The sequence below is a fragment of the Silene latifolia genome, chromosome 1 (assembly GCF_048544455.1).
Source record: "Silene latifolia isolate original U9 population chromosome 1, ASM4854445v1, whole genome shotgun sequence".
In the NCBI taxonomy this organism is placed as follows: domain Eukaryota; kingdom Viridiplantae; phylum Streptophyta; class Magnoliopsida; order Caryophyllales; family Caryophyllaceae; genus Silene; species Silene latifolia.
Window position 1 is genome coordinate 43,818,717 of NC_133526.1, and position 25,472 is coordinate 43,844,188.

At 41.7% G+C, this 25,472-nt stretch overlaps 1 protein-coding gene across 2 annotated transcripts; it reads right to left on the reverse strand.

Moving 5' to 3' along the window:
• Positions 1–7,784: 7,784 nt before the first annotated feature.
• Positions 7,785–22,304, reverse strand: LOC141604803 (uncharacterized). 2 transcript variants are annotated; one of them, XM_074423316.1, is made up of 14 exons: positions 22,076–22,304; positions 21,771–21,868; positions 20,854–20,954; positions 20,340–20,418; positions 19,855–19,915; positions 19,676–19,722; positions 19,489–19,581; positions 19,267–19,357; positions 18,672–18,774; positions 18,178–18,325; positions 17,462–17,554; positions 17,302–17,370; positions 8,397–8,439; positions 7,785–8,267 (listed from the first exon to the last, which is right to left on the reverse strand). In XM_074423316.1, exons 1-14 carry the CDS (start codon positions 22,125–22,127, stop codon positions 8,167–8,169), a joined length of 1,179 nt encoding a protein of 392 aa, XP_074279417.1. In that variant the 5' UTR covers positions 22,128–22,304; the 3' UTR covers positions 7,785–8,166. The 2 variants fall into 2 exon arrangements, with proteins under 2 accessions (XP_074279417.1, XP_074279407.1); XM_074423306.1 differs by having other exon boundaries at positions 18,672–18,783; positions 22,076–22,281.
• Between the last annotated feature and the right edge of the window lie 3,168 nt (positions 22,305–25,472).

A 25,472-nucleotide genomic window follows, 5' to 3' on the forward strand; every position in this document is an offset into this window, starting at 1 on the left:
TTTTAAATTTTGTAGATCGGCCGCGGTCGCGCCGCTCTGTTGAGCGAAGTGAGCGAGAAACCCGCGGTGATCATGACGTCGCCATTGGGTCCTCATCCCGGAAGGTTTCCCTTTCCCGACCGCAGACTAGCGTTCGAAATGTCACCGTTTGACCCTTCATCCCAGAAGGTTTCCCCCTCCCGGCTCGTGGCGGAAGGTGCGAGGTTGGTCGAGGAGTCAGCTAGGTGGAACGAGGGCGCCGGTGCTCGCATTATAGAGCAAGAGAAGGCCGTGGCTCGATCCGCTCTTGAGCTTGATGTCACTAAGAAGGTGGCCGCGAAGGCGAGGGGATCTCATCAATGAGCGAGAGGCTCGGGGGAGGCCGAGAAGGCGCTCTTGGGCGAGAGAAAGCTCGGGGAGGACGCCGAAAAGGAGGTCCTTCTTTGAGAGAGCCAAGGCCGAGGCTGCTGCGGCCGAAGCCGCAAAGTTCTTTGGAGAAGTGTGACCTTGTTCGAGGCATGCCGACCTTTATCTCCAAAGAGAGGAATGAATTTAGGAGCAAATTTCGATCCGGGAAGGTGATCCGGAGCAAGGAGGCCATCATCAGGCAAAAGGAGGACGACATTGAGATGCTCCAAACCAAAATGCTCCCTGACCTGTGTTCCGAATTCCGGGATCTGGCCGAAGCAGCTGCCAGGGAAGTAATTGAGGAGCTTTTTCCTCTTGAAGGTTCCTTTCCGTGGGACAAATACGACAAGCTGTTTGACGATAAGCTCGAGGCTAAGGAGAAAGTCGTGGAGGAGAGGGTCAAGGAGGCGGCGAGAGTGAAGATAGAGCAAAAAGCGGCCGAGGAGGCGGCAGCTATCGCTGAGAAAGCTAAGGCGGCCAAGGCGGAAGCCGATTGGGCAAGGGCAGTTGAGGCTGCCGAGGCTAAGGTCGGGCTGCTTGGCCGAGGTCGCCGAGGGAGCTCTTTGGGTTGCCCCTTGAAGAAGGTCTTTGCTACCGGCGATGATGGCGAGCAACGGCAACATAGGAGATGATATCCGTAGCCTTTTGTCTTTTGGTTTGTCCTTGTAATTACTTGTAATTCGTTGAACATTTTTTTAATAAGAGCTCGTTTCTTCTGCCTCCGGCCTGGCCGAGGTTTTTACCTTACCTCTTTTCTTTGCGCTAGTGTTTGAGCCTCAACTGTACTTTTAACGCCTCTGTCTTCGTCTGGGTTGTCCTCTTACGTTATTAATTGAGTGTCTCTTCTGTTTCCGCCTCGGCTTGGCCGAGGCAGTCTAGAGCGCGTATCTCAATCGTGTTAACGCTTCTAAGGCATTTTGATTGCTTTGTGAGTATCAACTGCGTTGGTCGTGATTGCCGCTCTTGTCGGTGTGACAAAGTGAGCCAAAGATCTGCTTCTTCATGAGGCTGCTGTGGCGTCTACCACTTGGAGTGACTGCGACGGCGTCGAACCTCTTGGGGTGACCGCCGTGGCGTCTACTACTTGGGGTGACTGCGACGGCGCTGTTTCTTCATGAGGCTGCCGTGGCGTCTACTACTTGGAGTGATCTGCGACGGCGTCCAACCTCTGGGGTGATCTGCCGTGGCGTCTACTACTTGGGGTGACTGCGACGGCGCGCTGTTTCTTCATGAGGCTCTGTGGCGTCTACCACTTGAGTGACTTCGACGGCGTCAACCTCTTGGGGTGATCTGCGTGGCGTCTACTACTTGGGGTGACTGCGACGGCGCTGTTTCTTCATGAGGCTGCCGTGGCGTCTACCACTTGGAGTGACTGCGACGGCGTCCAACCTCTTGGGGTGATCTGCCGTGGCGTTTACTACTGGGGTGACTGCGGCGGCGCTGTTTCTTCATGAGATCGCTGATGGCGTCTACCACTTGGGTGATCTGCGACGGCGTCCAACCTCTTGGGGTGAGTGCCGTGGCGTCTACTACTTGGGGTGACTGCGACGGCGCTGTTTCTTCATGAGGCTGCGTGGCGTCTACCACTTGGAGTGACTGCGACGGCGTCCAACCTCTTGGGGTGATCGCTGTGGCGTCTACTACTTGGGGTGACTGCGACGGCGCTGTTTCTTCAAGGAGATCGCTCTTTGTCGGTATGACAGTGTGAGCCGACATCTGCTTCTTCGACAAAGATCGCCGCTCTTGTCGACGTGACAGTGTGAGTCGGCGTCTGCTGCTTCCTAGTGACTATGGGAAGAGTGAACATTTTGATGGAAGACTTGGATGATTTTTCATTTAGGTAAAAACATGCGTCGGGGTGCCCACAACTGTTTTGGACACCTCCGCCGCTACATAGGTTATTCCCGAGATTACCAGCGTCCTAATGGCCTGTCGAAGGCACAACGTCCTAGTCAGCCGCTAGTTACATCCATGAGGTCGCCCTCATGTTGTAAGGATAGACCTTTCCCTTTCTCTGATTTCTTGGCCACTTTGAGGGATTGCATGTTGCATCCTCCGCGGCTATCCGGACGTTGACCACCTCGTCATTCTCGTCTTTGGAGACGAGCTTATGCGCTTCCCCGGTCCGAGACATACATCAATGTTAGGGCCGGATGGACATCACTGCGTCGTCGCCTCGCTCGGGCGACTCGGCCTATGAGAACGTTGTAGGCGGACGAGCCGTCGATGACCACGAACTCGGCTAGGACATTTTTAGCCGCATTCTTTTCGCGAACGTCACCGGAGTCCGATTGATCCCGGTGGTACCAAGCCGGCCCCGGAGAAGTCAGTATAGTGGGTTGGTGCGGGGCTCAAGTCCTTGACTTTCAGGCCGAGGTCGAGGAAGCACTCCCGAACATGATGTTCGTGGTACGCGCTGTGTCAATCGGCACCTCTTGACCAGGTGGTTGGATATGTCCAAATTGACTACAAGTGGGTCGCTGTGAGGAGCGATGATTCCTTCGTAGTCCTTCCTTCCGATGGTTATATCGGGGACGTTGGAAGCGGGGATCGCCGTGTTGGGCACAAAGTTGATGGCCTGATATAGCTCGTTCAGGTGCCGTTTGTGCCCATGGGCGGACCCTCCGTTCTCGTTGCCCCGATGACAACATGGATCACTCCTATCCGTTCAAGACGGATTTCTTACCCGAGCCGTCGGCGTCGGTCTTTTGGCCTTTGGCAACGTACTTGCCGAGGCTCCCCTTCCGGATCGCTCTTCAATGGCATTCTTTAGATGCCGGCGATCGTTGGTTAAATGGCCGGTGTGGCCGTGGTACTCACAGTCCTGGCTCGTGTCACCGTCACTTTTTGGCTTGGGGGGTCTCTCCCACTTCTGGCCCTCGCTTTTGCTCAGTGCAAAGACCTCGGCGGCTGATACGACGAGAGGGGTTTTCTCACTATACCGCCTCTGGTGGTACGTTCCCGAACTCCACCCGGCGCCGTCGAGTCCTGTCTCTGGCAGTTTGTCCGACCGTGACCTATTGTTCTCACGGCGTCTTTCGTCGGACCATGACCCGTTGTTGTCACGGCGTCTTTCATCCGGGTTGTCCTCCCGGTGACTCTTCTTTTCTGAGTGCTCGGCCTCGCTGGGCCTACCCAGTCTTGTGATAGTCTTCTACCTTGATGGCCTGGTCGGCCATCTTTCTAGCGGCGTCCAAGTTCGATCCTCCGCACTTGATGAGCTCATTTTTCAAGTCTCCCCTTGGGAGGCGCTTCATCAGCGCGAAGGCTGCCAATTCGGGATTAATTTCTCGAATCTGCTGGACCTTTCCGTCGAACCTCTTCACATAGCTTCGTAGAGACTCGCCCCCCTCTTGCTTGATAGTTAGGAGGTCCGATGTCTCCACGGCCCTTCTCTTGTTGCAAGAGTCTTTGGGCTAGAAAGGCGTCTCTTAGGTCGGCGTAATAGTATACCGAGCCGTCGGGAAGCCCCTTGTACCAACTTTGAGCCATCCCATGCAAAGTTGTCGGGAAGACTCGGCACTGACCTCATCGGGCTGTTCCCATACCGACATGTAAGACTCGAAAGCCTCGGCGTGGTCGGCCGGATCACCTGTCTCCCTTGTATGATAGAGGTGGTAACTTGAGCTTAGCCGCACACGGACGTCTAGGACGTAGGCGTTGAGGGGCCGTCGACCGCGTATCGAACGACGCGCGCGACCGCTCCTCGCATTCCTAATCCGGCTCCTCTCCTCGTAGCGGGAAGGACTTCTTCTCCGACTCGGACTTCTTCTCCAACTCTGTTGAGTCGGGCTCCTCCTCGGTTCCTCCGGGTAAGCCTCGTTCGTGTTGCGGGACGGTCCTCCCATGAGTGCGGGAAGGGCTCGGGTCTACCACGCCCACTTTGGGCTCCCCGCGACTTGGCTGGGTCGGCTTCTCCCAATGCTCCGTTCGATTTCTCGGAGTCACGTTTTGGGCCCTGGTCTCCTGGGCGTTTTCCGCCGCTCTTGTCGGCGTGACAGTGTGAGCAGGCGTATTACTAATTAGGTCCAGGACCATTTTTAGTTTTGCTATGTCAACCACGTGTCCCATGATGGTGACCTGGTTGGTTTGGCGCGACGTGTCCGGCATTATTGGCATCCCGAACTCCGGTTGGATTACTCCGCCGGTGGAGGGCCGCACGACTCGACTGTGTTGAAAGTGTCATCGTGGTAGAATGCGGTTTCGTCGGTCACGATCGCAACGTCTTGTTGTTTTGACATCTTCTTAGCTTTTTGGGTGGGTTTTTGTTGTTTTTTTTTTTGTTTTGGGAATGAATGTGACTAGCTTCTAGTGTCTTTCCCCACAGACGGCGCCAATTGTTCCGGGTGTAATTCAAGATCAAGTATAGTTACCACCCGTGGCTTGTTGAATGATGTCTTGAGTTGGATTCTCCTTTGGTCTCAATCGTTCCTCACGGCCTCTCCTGCAACAATGAACGAACTGAGGGCTTGGCTTTGTGCCAAGCGTACTCACTCCGACGCTCAAGTCAGTAAACTTAAGAGATAAGTTGTTACTTGGCTGAATGTGTATTGTAGAGAGATAAGGAAGATATTACCAGATGAATAGTGTATTTAGGTTAAGTTGTGGATTAGTTGGGATCCTTTCCTCAATGAAGGTTGAGGAGTATTTATAGGCTTTCACCTTTTGTCACGTAGTGGCCAAGTGGCCAAGTGGTTAGCGGTGGAAAGACCGACCCCCCCTCGGGGGGCCTATGGCTGGCGGCGGATCTGTTGACTCGCCGCCGAGGGGTCTTGGATATGAGTACGCGGATATGTGTCCCTTTGGCGGTACCATGCCGAGACCAGTGACGACGGCCGATGAGTCCGATCGGCTAGATTGTCCAAGTCGTTGACTTGCTGTGGATATCTTTGACCTTGCTCAATCATGTTGACTTGGTCAGCGGTGCAGAATATGCCCCATCAAAAACTATTTACATTTTTCTAATGATAAATTTTTTAGTACCTTATTTATTCAAGTTTTTAAATATTAAATCCCGTAAAATTCTATCCGCACGGGCATAATTATAAAATATTATTATTATTATTATTATTATTATTATTATTATTATTATTATTATTATATATTGTGTTATTTTATTATTACATGAAATATACCCGTGCATATTTTTGCACGGGCCTAAAACTAGTAAAAGTAAAAAACTATCCCACATACTTGTCAACAACTAGTTGCTGTAGTAGATTACACCATCGATTGTACTAACCACCCCCAAGCAGAAGGCTCACTAACTGGGTCACCAAAAATTTTCCTCTTAATCACACCTTATTAATCTTGATCCACTTTCAAGCAGAAGGTCACGACCTAGGTCACCAACCCAATCATTTTTCCACTTTTCAACATTTACAATCATTTACCACATTCACTACCCCACCAAAACCTCCTCTTTTACTTTTACAATTATTTTTCCACTAACTTTTACAATTATTTTTTACTATAATTAAGTTATTTTTGTCATTTTAATAAAATAAAAACTACTCAAATATGTTAAGTAAATTAATTTTGAAAAGTGTACATTTAAAAAAAAAAAAATTGAATTAAAATTGACGGTTTTATTTGAAATATTAAATCTTCCGTCCTTTTTTTTGGATTGTCTTTTCATTTGTTGTAAGCCAATATAAATGCGACATGTGGAAGGTCATCAACCTTCAACCTCTTCTCAACTCAAGGGCACCAATTGGCCTTGACTAACTCAAGGTCACCAATAACAACATCGATTTACTCGCTAATTACGTCATTAGCATGACCCAACAAGGTCACGACCCGGTTGGTGACCTTGCTTGGGCATGGTCATGGTATAGTTTTCAAGCTTATGATACAAGAAGTAGTGTCTGAAGTAAGTTTGGATAATATATACTCCCTCCATTCAACTCCACAAAGCCATTATGCATTATCACGTTTGTTAACGCGGTTTTTACTCGACAAATATCTTTAGTTACGCATTTGCAAAAATTATAAAAGTTAGATATTTTTAATATACTCTTAAAGACGAATCAAATAAGATCTCACATGAATATATTTTCACTTATGTATCGAGAGAAAATTGAAGTTAAATGTCCCCTTGTGAATAGTGTGTAAAAGAGATAATGGCCTTGTGGAGTTGAATGGAGGGAGTATAGTCTAACAATAATAAAAATTAGTAAAAGTTGATGTGACAGTTTTAAAACGGAGAAATCCACCACTAATCTTATCTATATTAATACAAAAGACAATACTCAATCCTTAGCGCGCCACGTCATTAATGCAGTTTTTTTTTTTGGAAATTCATGTTATGGTGGGACCCGTAAGTGTGCAATGTATTTATTTCTTCAGATTTCCGTCTTTTCAAACATGCGATAAATTCCGTCTTACAATAAATTCTATGAAATAATATTATGAAAAAATTCTATGAATTAATATTATGAAATAGTTTTATACATTCCGTGTAAATAAAATTTATAACATATACACAGAATGAATTACAAATGCGAGTAAATGAAATTGAATTACGGAGTACATAATTTTTAAAACAAAATTACATAATAATAAAATTACATAATTTCAAGAAGGAATAACATTTATATACGCGATCGAACATAAAACGCAAATGAATTACATACATATGTTAAAGTTGATTATATTAGATTATATTTCTTTTATCCGAATGTAAAGTTTTTTATGTATGCAATTTTTATTTACAAGAGTAAATTACGTTATTTCCTTATAAACCAGTGTATGTGAACACGTGTTTGTGACAAATTTAACCATAAATTATGTAAATCGTAGATTTAGACCAACTAGATAAGTACAATAGAAATGCAAAAACAAATATACATCCAAAAACATTAATACTGACCCAAATACATACCCGTGCAATTTTGCACGGGTTTAAAACTAGTCTTATCTTAATTACAATAAATATTTTTCAAATTCGACCAAAACCAGTTAACTGTCCTCAAAATGACTTAACTGGCACCTGACCCAAATCTGATTCGTATGTCCAATTTATCCGATCTATACTAGTAATAGGTACTCGTATGAGGTAGTACCGTAATACGTAATAAATTGTATGTTAAGGTGACTGTAATTAGTTGTGCTTAGAATGTCAGCAACTCAAATTGAAAGGTTGTCTTACATGAGACTAATTCATTAAACCACAATTATAGGACAACCTATATACAGACGCATGTATAACTGTGTCGCCTATACTCAACAACCCGAAAGAAAATAGACTGGAAAATACACAGGAAATTAACAAGAGGGAGCGAATGCTAAGACCATGTGGAAGAGTAATTTTTAAATGTAGTAAGTGAGATTAAAATAGTGTAAATAAAAAGAGCAGAAGTTTATTAAACAACAAAATGAAGTACGGAGTAAATAAATAGCAACACAACAAACTCAATAGAACTACACCACAAGGCAAATGAAACAATTCAGAAATAGGTTCTCCACTGATGCTTAAGGCACACCTATTGATGTCATCAGCAACACATCTCATGAAATGGATGCAACTTCCAACTAGTTAGTCATAGAAATGTTATCACGCTATTCCTCTCAAAAATAACATATTGTTTTGCTTCTATAGATATCAAGTAAAAAACGAAAATAATATCAGAACGAGTTTACAAAAAGCGGAGGTAGAAAGGGAAGGGAGTTGATTGGGTCATATATTCAACCCCCGAAAAACCCTTTCCATTCTTTTAAACATCTCCAGTTCGCTCACTCGTTCCGTTATGGTCATTAAAGACGGTATGGTACGATTAGTTAAAGAATGATCTCTTCGTGAACGCTCCTGTTAAGAACCTTATTTTGGAGAACAATGCAGTTAATCACGACAACTTCGTCTTCTACTGTAACTGATTCTCCTGCATTGCAACTCATGTTTACTCAGTACAACTCAAAACTGAATGTTGGCCTGGTATGAATTCCAAGTGTGGGGTAACTAAACCTGAAGAAAAGAAGATTCGCATAATAAATGAAGAGTAAGTAATTACCGAGGATTGTAACTCCAAGCTTTGAGTTGTAATCACCATCAGCCTGCATCATAAAGTCAAAAGTCGGTTCGAAAAAGATGTTGGCAATACTACTTCAGCAATCAGGCCTCAAGGGGCATCACTAGACTATGCGCTTCTATTATTGTCTACTATTGTAATACCCGCCCTTTTAGGGACCCGTTGACCAGCATTGACCGACCTTGGGAGCGGTAATGGTGCTTAGGATTGCACGCCATAATACTTTGTGTTTGGAGTTGTGGGTGATACTCGATAGAGTAGAGGCTACTCGATCGAGTAGCTTGGATGCTCGATCGAGTAGGGGCCACTCGATCGAGTATGTTAGTTACTCGATCGAGTAGCGTCTTTTCAGCGAGGGTTTATAATCGTGTTTTCCTATATCCGCAAATCATTTCCGCCTCTTTCTTCTAAACCTAGATGTCGTCCCTTCCTCTTCCCTTCACCATATACCTTCCATGGGAACCTTTGAAGGTCCTTGTGCCTTAGGAGTGCATAGCTTGAGTCGGGTAGCGGTCCTTTGCCAGGTTTCCTCATGTAGGTATGTCGTCATCATCATCCGTATCTTTGTCTTTGCAGTTAGGGTTAGTTTGGTAGTGATAGATGTTTGTATTGTGTGTATAAGTGTTGCTTGTTTGCTCGGTGTTGCGTGCTGTGTTACTCAGACACGGATACAAAGTATCGTAACCGATACGTATCAGGGTATCCGACACGTGATTTTGAATTTTAATAGATACGCGAATACGGTCAAAGGAGTATCTTGACTATTTTTTAAACACGGATACAATACGTCTTATTTATTATATACATATATTCTCTCTTTTTTTTTTCATAAATTGGGAAATAATAAAAAAATATAGCGTAGACTTGTGGTTTGTATGATATGTATATTCATGTAATAGTACAATTTAGAACTTTAGTAAAGGTGAGGAGTAAAATATTACACGTGTCCACACTTTACAGCTGTCCAAGTACCCACTTGCTCTTCTTTTCCTAAAAATGAAACCCTAAATATGCAACCCACTACCCAGCCGCAATACTCCTATTTCCACACTACACTTTCTCTCTCTTCCTTCCTTTCTCCCCCTTCTCAGTTCTCGTTGTCTCCTCCTCACACACATAATGCTAACTTTGTGAGATCTTCTCCTTCTCCCAGCACTGATTACATCCACCAATGTAACCAGATCTGGGTGAAAGTCGAGATCTTCATATTTGAAGAGCTTTGTGAGAGCAACAAGGTAAGTTTTCTCATTCCTTTGTGCCGTACCCGACTCGTGTCCCATTCCGGCGTGTCAGGTACGTATCCCGTGTCGTATTCCGTATCGTATCGTGTCGACACGGGATACGCCAATGGACTAACGTGTCGGAGTAACACAGGTTGCGTGTATGGGCATGGAATCGTCGCAGTCGCTTAAAGGTAGGTTCGCCAACTCAGTTGCTGTTGAGTGTCTAGTGTCGATTGCTGCGTTGTTGTTGTAGTGTTGTTGTATTGTTGTGGTATTGTTGTTGTGGTCGTATAGTTGAGTATGCTTGATAGTTGGTGGGTGTATGCTGGAGGTCGGTTGTCATTGTGTTGCAGCTGTCTGTGATTGTTTCTCTGTGGTTCTCGAGGTGCGTCCTCGGCTGAGTGGAGTCACTTGCGGGAGTGGCTTCACGCCCTAGTTTCGCCCTCCGTAGAACCCGCCACGGGAGGGGATGTGCACATTAATGGGATAGGGTTATCACTCGAAATGATGAGCGGGACTTAGTGGGAACGGCTGCGGTCCCCCACTGGCAGGGCTGGTCCAGTGGACAGTCGGTGACGAAGATTGATTGGAGTGGGTATGATTGTGTATGACTGATTGTGTTGGTATTGTGTTGACGATTGTTGTTGGTTTATGTTGACCTTGTGTGGTTGTCTTGTTTGTTTATGTGTCTGCCGTGATCCCTTATGGTGAGCAGTCAGTCTTAGCAGGTGTTGATGTGGTTGATAGCTGGAGTCCTGGCAGGGGTGTGTCGTCACGAGTTCTGATAGAGATATCATGTAGCTGACGAGTTGTACTTTCCTTTTTATTAGTTGGCTGTAACACTTGTAATATAACTATAATTGTTCTTTTATCGACTTTTGATGATTACTTACCTCGGGTAATCGAGATAGTAATGCCTTTATATGCTAGGGAAGGCCTGGTTAAGGCTCCTCAGTATATGGGGGTGTTATAAAGTGGTATCAGAGCGGCGATTTTGGAACTTGTAACCAATGAAACTAATGAACGTAGTGAGTCTAATAAAATGAACCTGGTGTATGTGTAATGGGAGCCCCAGCTGATGCTAGATTTTGGGTGAGTAGGCGCCCTCATTTCAAAATCTTGGCCCCATTATGCTTAAGCCAGTCACGGGGTATGGGAATGTGGAGTCAGTAAGTATGTGCTCGACGTGTACGGTGATTATGTGAGAATTGTTTGTGGTTGAGTCTTTGTTGAAGTTAGTATCGGTACAATAGCTACGTTAGAATCGTGTATGGTGAATTTGTGATGGAGTTAAGGTGTATATGTGATGATAATGAGAAACGTAGAAGGTTCTATGTGATAGAAGTGTGTGAAAAGGGTAGAGATGTGTAGTGTGATATGAAATGTGGTAATGCTGGAGTTTGTTTCAGGTTGATAGTGATGGTGACCCTATACGAGTTTATAAGTCTTACAGTAGCCATGATAATGATAGCTAAAGAAGCGTTGAGTTATAGTGAGAATTATCAAAATCGTAATGAGTATATGCAATGTTTAATGGTTGAAAGTTTCCGCTTGTGTGGTGATTAATTGGTGTAGAATAATTTGTTTATGTTGAAGCATGAATATGTTGCTAATACACTTGGACTATACATGGAAATTTATCGTTAATTAGGTGTTTAAAGTAGCGTGAGTATAACTTTGTTAATAATATAGTAAAATAAGTTTAGACATGATACAATGGGATAGTTGCATGTATGAACGACTCGGTAACAGGTAAATCGTGTTAGGTGAAGTTCAGGATAGTATGATGTGATGTGAATCTTACTTGGTCCGTATGATATATTTGTTTAGAAATGGTAATATATGAATGAGTACGATAACCAGTGACGACTTCCGAACTTGGTTTGGAATCGACACGTGATATTGTTTTGCAGGAACCTTCAGTTAATTTTGTAATTCTGACCGTGTACTCAACCTTACTTGACCGAGTGCAAGTGCTTACTAGACCGAGTAGACCTCACTCGACCTAGTTAGGAAGCTATGACGTCGAGACGTAGGAATTTATTACGATTACTCGATGAAATAGCGCCTACTCGATCGAGTAGAGGACACTCGATCGAGTAGGCTACAGTACACGGACTTCCGCGGGTTTCATAAAACCCTTGGTTTTCCCCATTCTTCCTATTTCTTCTTCATCCTTCATAACCCTAACTTCCTAATCTCTCTAAAACTCTTACATTCTTGTGTTGTGGTGATTTATTTGGGTAGTTTTCATTGCTTTGATTCGTTCTTTCACTTCCTAATTGAGCAAGGTATGAATTTCTTTCTTATTTTCATGTTTTCATCACTTAGAAATAATTGGAATGGTGGAATAATCTGAAATTTCGGTTTATATGGAAGAAAAGTTGCTTGTAATTGTTGTAATATGATCCACATGCTTCCCTTTCATGATTGTTGTTGCTTATTGTGCTAAAAATTGATTAGAAATCTCAAAATTTGGGGGCGAATTTTCTAGGGTTTGTGAAATCAAATTGATTTTTGTGTCTTTTACATGATTGAGTGATGAAATTGAGTAGTATATGTTGCATATATCATGTGGGAAGTCGAATTTTGTGATTTTCACCTCAAAATTTGCCTTAAAATTCCGTCTTAAAAGTACCCCAAATTGAAATTCGTTTTCTATAATTGGAATTTTGTGTTGAATATGACTATATGTTAAGAGTTAAATCTTTGAAGTAGTAGTAGTGATGCTAATTCATGTTAAATATGTCAAAATTGTTACAGCTGTACAGACCGTCTGACTATGGGAATTGAGAAGTTTATTCATAATGTTGATTGTCTATGATGGTGTACTTAGTTACCCTTTTCTATGAACATACATGAATGTTTCACATGTTTTCAAGCATATGTGGAGTCGTGTTTAAGCCATGTGTTGACAGTCGTAGTAGCTGAGTAATTCATGTTATCTCTGCTAGAAAGTTTCACAGCTATAGAGACCGAGACCGTATGAGATGCTATAAACTGAGGTTATATATATATCAAAATTTGGAATTGTTGGTGATAGTGTGTACATAGATGTTTTTACTCCATGTTCAATTTGTGTAAACTACATGTTTTAGGTGCCTACGTAAGTATGTTTAAACCGTATCTTTGAAAAAGATCCGAGACTAAACACGGGAGCCCGTCAAAGTAAGAGGGGAAGGGCTTCTCAGCCCGAAATTGGGGAGGGGAGTGCACCCGTAGTACCATCTGTACCGGAATACCCTTCAGTAGTCTTTGTGGACTACAAGCAGAGGGAGAGGTTTGTAGCGTTACAGAAACGGAAGATGAGACCCACTCGATGTGTGGACACCACACTTCTAGATGACCTGGGGATTGAGACGGATGTCCGTCATATCTTTGAGACCTTGGGATTTACTGGTGTCTGCACGTTTGCGGAAGCATACCTATCCTTTTCTAACTTCGGAGTTCATGAGCTCGTTTAAATACGAGCCGAATGAACAGACTGTCCAATTCCGTCTTCTGAACACGAGTTTTGTGTTAACCATGGACCTCTTTGCTTCTCACCTTGGGTTGGCTAAGCCTCCCAAGGGATCCATCCGTGACATTCCGGCCGAGTGCGGGGTTTGCCGCCTTATGCCTTGCCTTTCTGGGAAGTCAGCTCCCACCGCCAACGATGTTCAACATGTTACCTTGAGGATCTTTCTTCGTTCCATATCGAACCTTCTTTATGAGAGGCCTGACATGAGTAAGTTCAACTCTCACGAGTTGTTGCTTTTGATGGCTTATCTTAACCCGGAGCGGACCGAGAAGGTGGTCTTCAATGCTCCTGCCATGGTCTGTGCTAGCCTTGCTTTGATGGCTACTTCTACCACTCGGCACTTGAGTTGTGGTGCTTTTGCCACTCGGTTAGCTGAAAAGCTAGCCTCATTTGAGGCTTCCTCTGAGTACATTCCCTTGGCCACCCCGGTGCCTACCATGGACAGAGATTACTACCTCGACCTGAAATGGTTGAGAATCTTGAAGGATGGTAGCCTAGCATGGAGGGTGTGGGGTATGGCTGGATGAGGATATCGGCTCCTGAGCACCCTTCCACCGACTGAGCCTTTGGATGCGGTTGATTCTGATGAGGAGGACAAGGATGCACACCGACCGACACAGACATACCTCATTGACGACACGATCCTTCAGGTGATGCCCGAGCCGAGGAAGGGGGAGAACGTGAGAACGTGAGAGCAGCGGAGGATAGACCCAGGCTAGGGAGGGGGCCACGTCGTGTGAGGGAGAGGACGGCTGAGCCCAGCCGGCAGCACCGCCTCAGTACCCATTTCCTTGTTACCTCTACCTTGATACCCCCGAGACACGTTCGAGCTACTTGGCAGAGAGAGTGTCCTCTACCTTGACACTCCGGAACATGCATGAGATGGCATATGCTCAGGGTATTTGGACCGAGGGACCACATCCAGTGTGGTGTGGTGGAGCGGAGTTGGGGACTACAGTGGGGTTTTCCACTCTTACGGGGTGGACCAGATAGCATGGGGGACACCACAGTCCTTTGCTTTTGGCGGTTTGACCCCTATGGTATGAGAGCTCCCTGGAGCAGGGGTCGACGCGGGTCTTGGGTCATCAGGAGCAGGTACCTCGGGTGGTGATGGAGATGTGATATCACTCCTTTTCTTTCTCTTTGTTCATGGTTTGGTTCTGTTGGATAGTAGTAGTCATTTTTAGTTAGTACTTTTTATGTTTGGTTTGTATGGGTGGCCATAAGGCCGAATTTGCTTAGTTTGAACTTGTTTGCAGGATTTTAGGGGTCGGGGTGTCATCCCGACTCGCGCTTATGTGACATTATATATATATATATTGTGTGTTATGACAGGAAGTTTTCGAGGTTTTGACCTGTGGCCACTCGACAGAGTGCCCCTCACTCGGTCGAGTAGATGCAGGTGTGACGGGGATGGAGCATTCTGATTTGGGGCTAGTCGATCGAGTAGCTAAGACACTCGATCGAGTAGGGCCAGCTCGATCGAGTACCCTATATACTGTTACAGGAACTTTTCGTTAATTAAAATTGTTTTATGATTATATCATTACATGTTTTGATATGTAATATGGTTATTTATGATTAGTAACATGTTTGAACCGTTAATTTCATATGTTGGAAGTCGTGTTTGGGTTTTGGATGCGTATTCGTAACGAATAGTGCAAGTAGTAGTTGGTTCTTATTGCATTCATTTTACATCCGTAATGTCTACTAATTATATTTCACCGGAGTTGTGTATTTCCTATATATTTCCTATATACATATACAATTGATATATACATGCATTCATAACTGTGGCTAATTGTTCGAATGAAGTAGCATATGGTTTTATGAATTAATGTTTGTGTGAGTACTGAGTAATGTCCATAGGGCATTGTATGTGTTGGTTATATGACAAGAAGTAAGTTTTAAGTAATGTGAGTAATAATTCGGTGGTGAACTTCGGGGACGAAGTTCCTTTTAGAGGGGAAGAGTAATGTCGCAAAACAAAAAGGTCGATATTACAATTATTTTGTTGTTTGTTTATAATGTTTTCTATTATTTCTATTACATTTCAACATGACGCCACAATGGTTTTCATTGTTTGCTGAGTAATTTGTATGTTGAAGTAAAGGTTGAGATAGTTGTGATGTCATGCGTTTTCATGCGTTTGAATAGAATCGTACCGTTGGGTGACATAGTTGTGTTAAAGTAAAATGTTCCGTGTTGATGGTCGTGTGCTAGGGAAAGTGTAATCTCGTATTGCGTGGCTAAGAGGTGGGAGTAGCAGTGTAGTCGTTGGTTGTGCTGATTCATGTTGTGAGGTTGATACTTCATGTTGTGAGGTTGATACTTCATGTTGTGAGGTTGGTACTTTATGTGGTAGAGTGTAGAAGTCGATCTAGGTGGAGTGTTAGACAGTTGATGATGATGACATGGGGGATAGTATTTCTGGGGAATAGTGACCTATGTCGGAGGAGTAGCGACGTCGCCTTGTTTCCATATCTTGTGCTTTGGGATAGGTGAGTTGAACTTCGGGGACGAAGTTCTTTTTAAGGGGGGAAGATTGTAATACCCGCCCTTTTAGGGACCCGTTGACCAGCATTGACCGACCTTGGGAGCGATAATGGTGCTTATGATTGCGTGCCATAATACTTTGTGTCCGGAGTTGTGGGTGGTACTCGATCGAGTAGCTTGGATGCTCGATCGAGTAGGGGCCACTCAATCAAGTATGTTAGTTACTCGATCGAGTAGCGTCTTTTCAGCGAGGGTTTATAATCGTGTTTTCCTATATCCGCAAATCATTTCCGCTTCTTTCTTCTAAACCTAGATGTCGTCCCTTCCTCTTCCCTTCACCATATACCTTCCATGGGAGCCTTTGAAGGTCCTTGTGCCTTAGGAGTGCATAGCTTGAGTCGGGTAGCGGTCCTTTGCCAGGTTTCCTCATGTAGGTATGTCGTCATCATCATCCGTATCTTTGTCTTTGCAGTTAGGGTTAGTTTGGTAGTGATAGATGTTTGTATTGTGTGTATAAGTGTTGCTTGTTTGCTGGGTGTTGCGTGTATGGGCATGGAATCGTCGCAGTCGCTTAAAGGTACGTTCGCCTACTGGGTTGCTTGCTGTTGAGTGTCTAGTGTGTCGATTGCTGCGTTGTTGTTGTAGTGTTGTTGTATTGTTGTGGTCGTATAGTTGAGTATGCTTGATAGTTGGTGGGTGTATGCTGGAGGTCGGTTGTCATTGTGTTGCAGCTGTCTGTGATTGTTTCTCTGTGGTTCTCGAGGACGCGGAGTCACTTGCGGGAGTGACTTCACGCCCTAGTTTCGCCCTCCATGGAACCCGCCACGGGAGGGGATGTGCACATTAATGGGATAGGGTTATCGCTCGAAATGATGAGCGGGGCTTAGGTGGGAACGGCTGCGGTCCCCCACTGGCAGGGCTGGTCCAGTGGACAGTCGGTGACGGAGATTGATTGGAGTGGGTATGATTGTGTATGACTGATTGTGTTGGTATTGTGTTGACGATTGTTGTTGGTTTATGTTGTGTCTTACCTCAGTTACTGACCTTGTGTGGTTGTCTTGTTTGTTTATGTGTCAGCCGTGATCCCTTATGGTGAGCAGTCAGTCTTAGCAGGTGTTGATGTGGTTGATAGCTGGAGTCCTGGCAGGGATGTGTCGTCACGAGATCTCATGTAGCTGACGAGTTGTACTTTCCTTTTTATTAGTTGGCTGTAACACTTGTAATATAACTATAATTGTTCTTTTATCGACTTTTGATGATTACTTACCTCGGGTAACCGAGATAGTGATGCCTTTATATGCTAAGGAAGGCCTGGTTAAGGCTCCTCAGTATATAGGGTGTTACAACTATGTCTAGCAAGCAGATGCAAGGCAACTTCTATCATTTAGGGGTACTAATCATGAATTGGGTTCAAACCCGTCAGCATAAAAAACTGTCTAAAGTCTATGCGCTTCAGTTATTGTGAATTAGCAATCAAGTGACGTAAATCTTGCATAATATTTCTTATGGGTCATTCGATAACAAGCTCGGGTAATGTATGTGCATCATATCTCCCCTTATTTGCTTTGAGACATTGTGGTAATGTACTAATGTGTTGTTTTAACCAAAGTTATAGCTGTAACATTGCAAGAACATGCTGTAAACTTGCCTGAACACGGGACCATCTACCAATTGTTGATTTCCATCCAACGATCGAGTTCAAAACAAGTGCATTTTCCTGACATATAGAATTGGAAATGTCAAACGATACTTTTACAATGTATTCGTTTTTAAATTCTCAAGTGTTCAGTATATCGCGACTCCAGTACCTGAATCTCAACATCATCCAAAATAATGCAGCTTACAAGCCTTACACCTGCTCCAATTCGCACATTAGCTGATATCGAGACGTTTGGACCGAGCTGTTGGAAAAAAATAATCAGGACACTTGATAAACCAAAGCCAAAGGCACATAATTTGAAGGTGCTACCGATTTTTTAGATTTTCTCATTTCAAATAAAATCTAGCCGAAAAAACAAGTGAAAGCATGGGAGAGCATTTCCTCACAAAAAAGAAAAAGAAAAAAAAAAATCATGGGAGAGCGTTAGCAGGGATAACATGACAGAACGAAGGTGCAAAATGTCCAAAAAACACCCAAAGTAGCGAGTATTTGAGCAATTCATAAACTGTTTGTAATGGGGCCAAAGAATAACTATTCTTCCTATTTTTCTTCTTTGAAAAATGATAGTATAACAAAGCAAAATGAATCAGTGAACTTTATATGCTTCTAGTATCATGAACTTGCAGATTGTGGATGCAATTTCCGAAGCAATTTTCATTATGGATCATCTGGAAAAACAAGCTCCATAATGTTTGTAACCCAGTACTGAGGCTGCGTACATCTAACTCCCTAACCCCACCATAGACGGAAGACATAAAGGCAATAGGACAATGTTCAATGTTTTTGATTTATGCAGAAATTAGGGAGCTGATAGTGCCAAAAAGAGGGATCTCATTTTCGTGTCAAGAAAGGAATTTTAGCTACCTTTGCGGTTGGATGAACCTTAGCCGATGGATGAATGTAGACATTGCCAACAATCGTGGCATTTTTTACCTCATCTCCACGAGCCAGAAGATCAGGAGAAGACTGTCGAAAACGATCAAGGTACAACCCAGAACATTTCAAGGACATACTGATAAGATCAAGAAATATATATTAGTATGAGTGGTAAGATGAACCAAGAGCTAAAGGTGACTAAACACCTACCTAAAGGCATGTTTCGGTGGAGCAATTTGGAGGGAAGGAGGGGAGGACAATTTCCATTTCGGATAGCAAGTATGGTTGGGGGGGAAACAGAGCGTTCTATTTTCTCTCTAGCAAGCCAAAAAAAAAAAAATCATATATCAAAGATTTAGAAGGAAAAATTCACTGGTCCCTGACTCTATGCCTCCATTCCCCCTTACTCTATTCGGTCTACTCCCCTCCCCTCTTATCCAAACAAACCATCAGAAAATAAATATTGACCATTAAGAGCATACCCGGGAGTCTTGATCTGTTCCCAGAAATCCAACGTTTCATAGGTATATAATTGCTTCTTTCCGGCCAGAGGAGACAAAATATCTTGGTCCAATCTCACAAAATCTGCAGGTCCTTTTAATGAATCTCATATCAGCTCGCAGCTGGTGTCACACAGACATAGTTTAATGACCATCTATTGCCAATATAGTTAGGTACTTGGGTTATAGGTAGTCCATATGAGGTGGGATCAAATAGAAGGGAACAAATCGATGTTATATCAAACTGCCTGTAAAGGCCCGAGATTATAGCTTTATAAAGGAAGGGATGCAGGTAGAGATGGCACTAGCATGGGTAATCAGGTATACCATACTACCTCCATTTTTTTTAATTTTTTCTTATAATATGTTGTAGAAATTTAATAGAAAAAACTTGGGTACAACGAATCAATCAAATCATTTTTTCCTTTCTCCCTTTTGTTAATCCTACTTGGGGGCTGGGGCCAAAACGAAAGTAGCCCGAATAAAGCATCCATAGAAAAAAACTGGCTGATATCAAAGAAACACAAGTATATGGTTTTGACTGTAAGGAAAAGTTGTGCAAATTACCGACACTAACCTTTGTCGTCCTTATTATCAATCACTCCTTGAATAGCAGAAAAAATCTCAGGGGTGAAAACATATACACCACAGTTTATCAGATCACTAACCTGCAATCGCACACGTGGAACTGAGTTACACAAGTGCGTACAAATTTGTACCGTACAACAATGAAATACAAGTTTGTTCCCATATTGACACCAGTAACATAACATCAATGAAACTTGAGTGAAGTGCATACAAATGTCTCCGGCTTCTCAGTATAATGCAACAACTCTTTGGTATCTGGGTCATCAACCAACTCACCAAACTGGTTGGCTGATTCAGCAGAAACCTGTGAAGTAATGTTACTATTGGGTAAGAACTCAAAAGGTATACAAAATCAAACGTAGTAACGAGTTGTGATTAAAAGTGAATAGAGCATGCACCTTAATTACCAACAAAGTACCCATGCCACCATATCTCTTTTGGGCATCTGCATTTATCGGGGGAAAATGCCACTTTAGGATCCAGCTATAGTTTTATACTTCTAGAACTAAAAACAGAGTAGTAAGGACTTCCTAGCATATTAACAGAGAAAGTAACACAGAAATAAAGACAGGATTACCTAACATGCTCGCTAGTGGGAAGCTGCAGCAAACGTCACAATTCAGAAGAAATATGTGTGACTGCAACCACAGAAGGTTATCAAAGCAAATGAAACATCAGAAATATCAAAGTTTTCATGTAAACTATCTCCATCAAACTGGAAAACTAAATTCGAAGGCACATATGGGTTACTGGGGTCTTAGGTCCTACGACCCCACCGTTTTTCAACAAATGATGTCTTATGTTGCTAATCTAAGAAGTACTATCATTTAGGTTAAAATTGTTAAATATCACGTATCAAAGAGAGACGGATGACAATGAGTTTTAAAATGACCTCCATTCTTGGATTTCCCGGCTCAGCCACTGGATAGTCGAATAAAGAGCTAAATACAATGCAACAAAATGAATCATGGATAAACAAATAGTGTTTTACTATCTGTTCAACTGGAGGGCATCCGTACTATTAAACCCTATTGTTGCTGATCATACAAGTACTTTACTAACCGGTTCGTCTTCCATGATCAGATTCCTGAAGTAATAAAGCCCACCAGCTGAACCATGTGGCCTGTCTTCCTTCAAGTACCTAAGCAATAAGAAAAAGACCAAGGACGCTTAAATCTTGTCGTCCACATCCAGCAACAAACCAAATGACATGTCTTGTATGAGACCGCCTCACATATGAGACCGATCCAAATACTTCCGCATTGCTCATTTAATTAAATGGTCATCCGTGGTTTTCACATAAAGAACTTCTCGTAAGTGATTTTGTCTAGATGAAAATGCCTGGCTAAAAGGTACAGCAATATGGAAATTAGATTAGCTCAATGGCAACCGGGATTGAACTTTGGGGTTTAACACTTTGAACAACACAGACGATCGAATCAACAGCGGACAATTTTAGCTAGATAAAATTTATTCCATACAGTAAACCCCTAAACAAGAGTAAATCTGAATCAAACACAATGGTGAGCACAAAATCAAAACACTTGGTCAAACAAAGTTAAAAAACTTTACTTACCTAACTGGTACCTTGAGCTCATTAGAGATTGATGACACATACAATGCAAACTCACGCTCTTCGAAAAACCCAATGAGAAATATTTGCACCAAATTTGGTATCTATACACATCATATAAACAAGTGAGTATCCTCTCTCCCATTTTCGAGTGCCATCTGGTGCCCCGTTACTTGTTTTGCTTACACATAATCCTCGATCATAGAAAATACTCCCTCCATCCCGGTCATTTGTTTATCGATTCCATTTTTTTTGGTGTCTGAGCCAATTGTTTACCTTTCTATTTTAGGGTGAGATTATCAGTCAGACCCTCCCAAGTCTTAAGACTCTGCCACATCAGCTTTCCACTAACTTTTATTATTTCTTTATTGTTCAGACTCATCTCAGACTCACCTCAGACTTTATACATTATCCGTCAGACTCACCTCAAACTCTATTTTTTCACTCCACTTTATTTTTTTAACAAAAAGAAAGGACACATGTTGTTCACCCATTGGATAATTTTTTTTTAAGGTGGGGTCAAGACTCATCCAAAGTCTTAAGTTGAGTCTTGGATAACACTTTGTTAAGACTATGTAAAGACTAGGGTAGATTATTGGTAGTCTTGAGTGAGTCTTGTATCAAGACTTACCAAAGTCTTGTCTCAAGACTACCAATAGTCTTATCCTTAGGAATGTATTGATGGACAATCTGATCATACACACTCAATTTACTCCATTTGTCATCCAATAATTGGCCCCCACCTTTTTTCGGATTTTTGTCCCAAAATTAAAGGTAAACAAACGATCCGGATAGAGAGAGTATTGAGTATATCACATGAAATGGATGATGTGACAAAACATCAACGCAACAACCAAACTTAGCAACCTAATGAAATTTCATCTACCAACAAAAAATAAAAATAAAATAAAAAAGCATACTTTTTTACAAGCAGAAATGGGATGATGAACCATAGGATGAGCAGCAATAGGAAACAAGGGTTTAGAAGTATTGAATGACAATGGCCGAAACGTAGTTCCTGAAGAATGACCAATCACAAAATGTTAAAGAGTATAAAACCGATCTTGAGACTCCAACCATCGGCTTAAGCTTTTGGTTGAGATTGTGTTGACACATAATAACTCAAATATAATTACTACATTAAATCACGATTAAATTAAATGGGTTTAAAATATTAGTAAGAAAGATGTGATCTTTGGTTAAAATTTAGAGTTTTGATTGTTACCTTCGGTGGGCCCACCAACCAAGATCACAGCAACCACTTTGTCTTCTTCCATCAGTCTATTGTCCTGTTTTTTGGGGAAAAACTGAAGTTTGTGCAAGGAGGGAGAGTAACTGGGAGTTTGGACAGTTGTCAACGAGTACGAGTTGAGAGAGCTTTCAGACAATCAACTTTAAGTACGACGTAATGTACTGTATATATGTCTACCCAGAATATGCTCCATTATGTTAGGAATAAAAATACGTAGTTGCTCATTCATGGACGAGTTTTACTCTTTCATATACTTTTTTCCATTATTTTTCCACATTTTGCCCTTTAACTAGAATCAAAAGAAAAAACTCTCTCTAATTCTCTCCCTCACAAATTAATCAAATCCACAAAATTGATTAAATTCGTCAAATTATACAATTATGGATGCTAATAATTCTCGATCAAGTAATAATCATTCTAATTATTAATTTTATTAATTATATTACATCAAATTGAAGAATGAATTGATTTACCCTAACTAAATTAGGGTTTGTTTAAACAGTCGCCGGTAAATTAAATTTTCCGGTATCATAAAGTATGTACTACATTATACAGTAAGGATTTTGTGTTACAAATCACAATAAATTAAGCCATAAAGGTATACCCAAGACTCCAAGAGTAGTGTTCGGCCATTGTAGTTCAATGAATTCGTTTTTTTTTTCTTTTTTTTTTTCAATTTTGTTACAGGTTTTGTGGTGGCATAGTAGGAGATGGACGATGAGTACACTGTCCGGGGTGGTCCGGTGGTGTTATTCATGATTCGCCGTCTCGGTGGCGGCAGAGGGTGTTTCAGTTGTGTTAGGGAAGGGGATATATGTGACGGGAAGCAGATATGTGAGATTGTTTAATGGCCGGTCTGAGGAGGTCATCAAGACCGACCAGTGGTACAAGCAGGGAGGCGGCGGTGAGGGTGGTGGATGGTGGTTGACGGGTAGTGGTGGTTGGTTGGTGATAGTTAGAGTGAGAAAAGAGTAGATGAAGAAGATAGAGAGAGAAGGAAAGAAGGGTAAACGAAAATCATTAAAATAAAAGGGGTATTAAGGTCATTTACGTCCATGAAAGAGTAAAACTCGTCCATGAATGAGCACCACCCTAAAAATATTAGATGGGCGGCCAAAAGGCCATTACTTATCAACTGTCCGGATTTTATTTGACCAACATCGAATGACTTACGACTTATGCATAAAAAATAAAGGATTAATAGAGCATAAAAAAGATAATATTATTAAATGAATTTGTGAAAGGAAATTGAGAGAAAATAAATGGAGATGATCCTTGTTGATATGAAATTGCACAATGTGTCTAACTTGAGTTAATCAAGTGGTCAATTAAGAACTAGATTAATAATTTAACAAATGTAGTTAACTATATTTAGGATAATTTTTAATTTCCTTTGTTTAACATATTGTGATTTATTAATATATTATTGTTATTAATTTTTTTTTGTATTATTATTATTATTATTATTAATTATTAATGTTTATAATTTTCGACCTCTCCATTATGAGATTGCTGAATCATTTTCGACCTCTTCATCAGATTCGTTGATCACGTTTAATTTTTTTAGGATTAACTTATCATATTGATGAACCTTAATTCTATGAATCAAACAATTATCCCTAATCAAATTATATTAATCAAAGCGTATTCTTAAGCAATCAAATTCAAATGAATCCTAATTTCATTGGATTAATCATAACCTAATTCAATTCTATTAATCAAATCATATTCTTAGGCCTCGTTTGGTTGCCCCTTCTAAATCATGGGAGTTGTAAAATCCCATGAATTAGAAAATTGCAACTTGTTTGGTTGCTCATTTTTTGCCATGATGTGGAATTTTATTTTCAAAGGAGTTTCAAACTCCTCCATAATGGAGGAGTTGGATTACCCCCCCCCCCCCCCCCCCCAGGTAATTGCAAACTCCCGTGTAATTGAACTCCTACATTAGCAACCAAACGGATTTAGGTAATTCACGTGAATTTGATGTGGGAACTTAAATCCTATGAATTCGATATTCCGGTGGAATTGTATTCCAACGGGCAACCAAACGAGGCCTTAATTCAATCAAAATCGAATGAACCTTAATTTCTTTGGATTAATCATAATCTAATTCAATTGTATTAATCAAATTGATGAACCCTGATTCAATTTATCAAAATTAGTTATCCCTAATCAAATTCTATTAATAAGATTGTAATCTTAGTAAATGAAAATCGAATTAACACTAGCATTGGAGTAATCAAGAGATAATTCAATTCTTTAATTTAACTAACCCTATTCTTAATCATTAAAAATCGAATTGTTATGGTTAACTTAAACGAGATTAAACAAAAATTAATCAAATTGGTTGCGTTAATGTGAAAGTTAGTGTGGAAATAGGGGGGAATTTTTTTTTGATAAACCCTAATTCAATTAATCAAATTTGATCAAATTGATGAACCCTAATTCAATTAGTCAAAATTAAGTAACCTTAATTTTGTTCGTTTAATTAAAACGTAATAAACTTTTTTTAGTCAAATGTATAAACTTAATTGAGGTAATCAAAATCATAATCCTATTTTAGCTAAAGTTAATCGAAATAACTAGGGCATAAAGAAAAAAAAGAAAAAAATTGTGGTTATAAAGATTCGAACATGGGTTGACATTAGAAGCAAGTAAGTGTTTGAAAAGAGACTAGTAAACCAACTAAGCAAGTAAGCAAGGGTTATCAGCACGTCTATTTACCAATTATAACTCGTTATATTATGAAACCATTCCCTTAACTACTTTATAAAACTAGTTGTTGCATCGCGCCCCAATTTGGCGAAATGCTAAGCAGAAGCAAGTCAGAAGTATAGCAACATAAAGGAACATAGCCCGTCATATATTTAGAAATGCTGGACTGGGCATAGTATTTATTACACAACATTGGGAAACGTTGAAAACACGATGTATAATGCAAAATTATTAGTGAACAACCGTCTCGAATAAGAAAGCGAGATGACAACACCATTAAGGCAGACACAGTAGTATTTTCTTGGCAAACAGTCTATTGAAGAACAAGATAACAACACTAAGAGACAATGAACATTGACTAATGAAAACATAGCACACTTAGTACGCCTTGTTTTCATGCTAATGATACGCCTCCGAAAAAGCTCATGGATAAAGAGCGTGGAAGTCGTCCTTGCCATTGGTGTAAGCACATTCAACATTTTGCCTCAACCTGATGTCGATGCCAACATAGGTAATGATTTATGCTAAATGTTTGAAAAAGTATTTCCATGGTTTTATTTCACCAAACACTTTGATAAATTACTTTTAAATTACATCACTTTTTCTTAAGGGATCCCCTCCATTACCTAATGTTAACTCCGAACCCCTATCCCAA

Coding starts and splice junctions, on each gene's coding strand:
- LOC141604803 (XM_074423306.1), bottom strand. CDS start 22,127: ATGGAAGAAGACAAAGTGGTTGCTGTGATCTTGGTTGGTGGGCCCACC. Junction 17,371..17,461: donor TGGATGATGTTGAGATTCAG/GTACTGGAGTCG, acceptor TCTATATGTCAG/GAAAATGCACTTGTTTTGAA. Junction 8,440..17,301: donor GTAGATGGTCCCGTGTTCAG/GCAAGTTTACAG, acceptor TTTATGATGCAG/GCTGATGGTGATTACAACTC.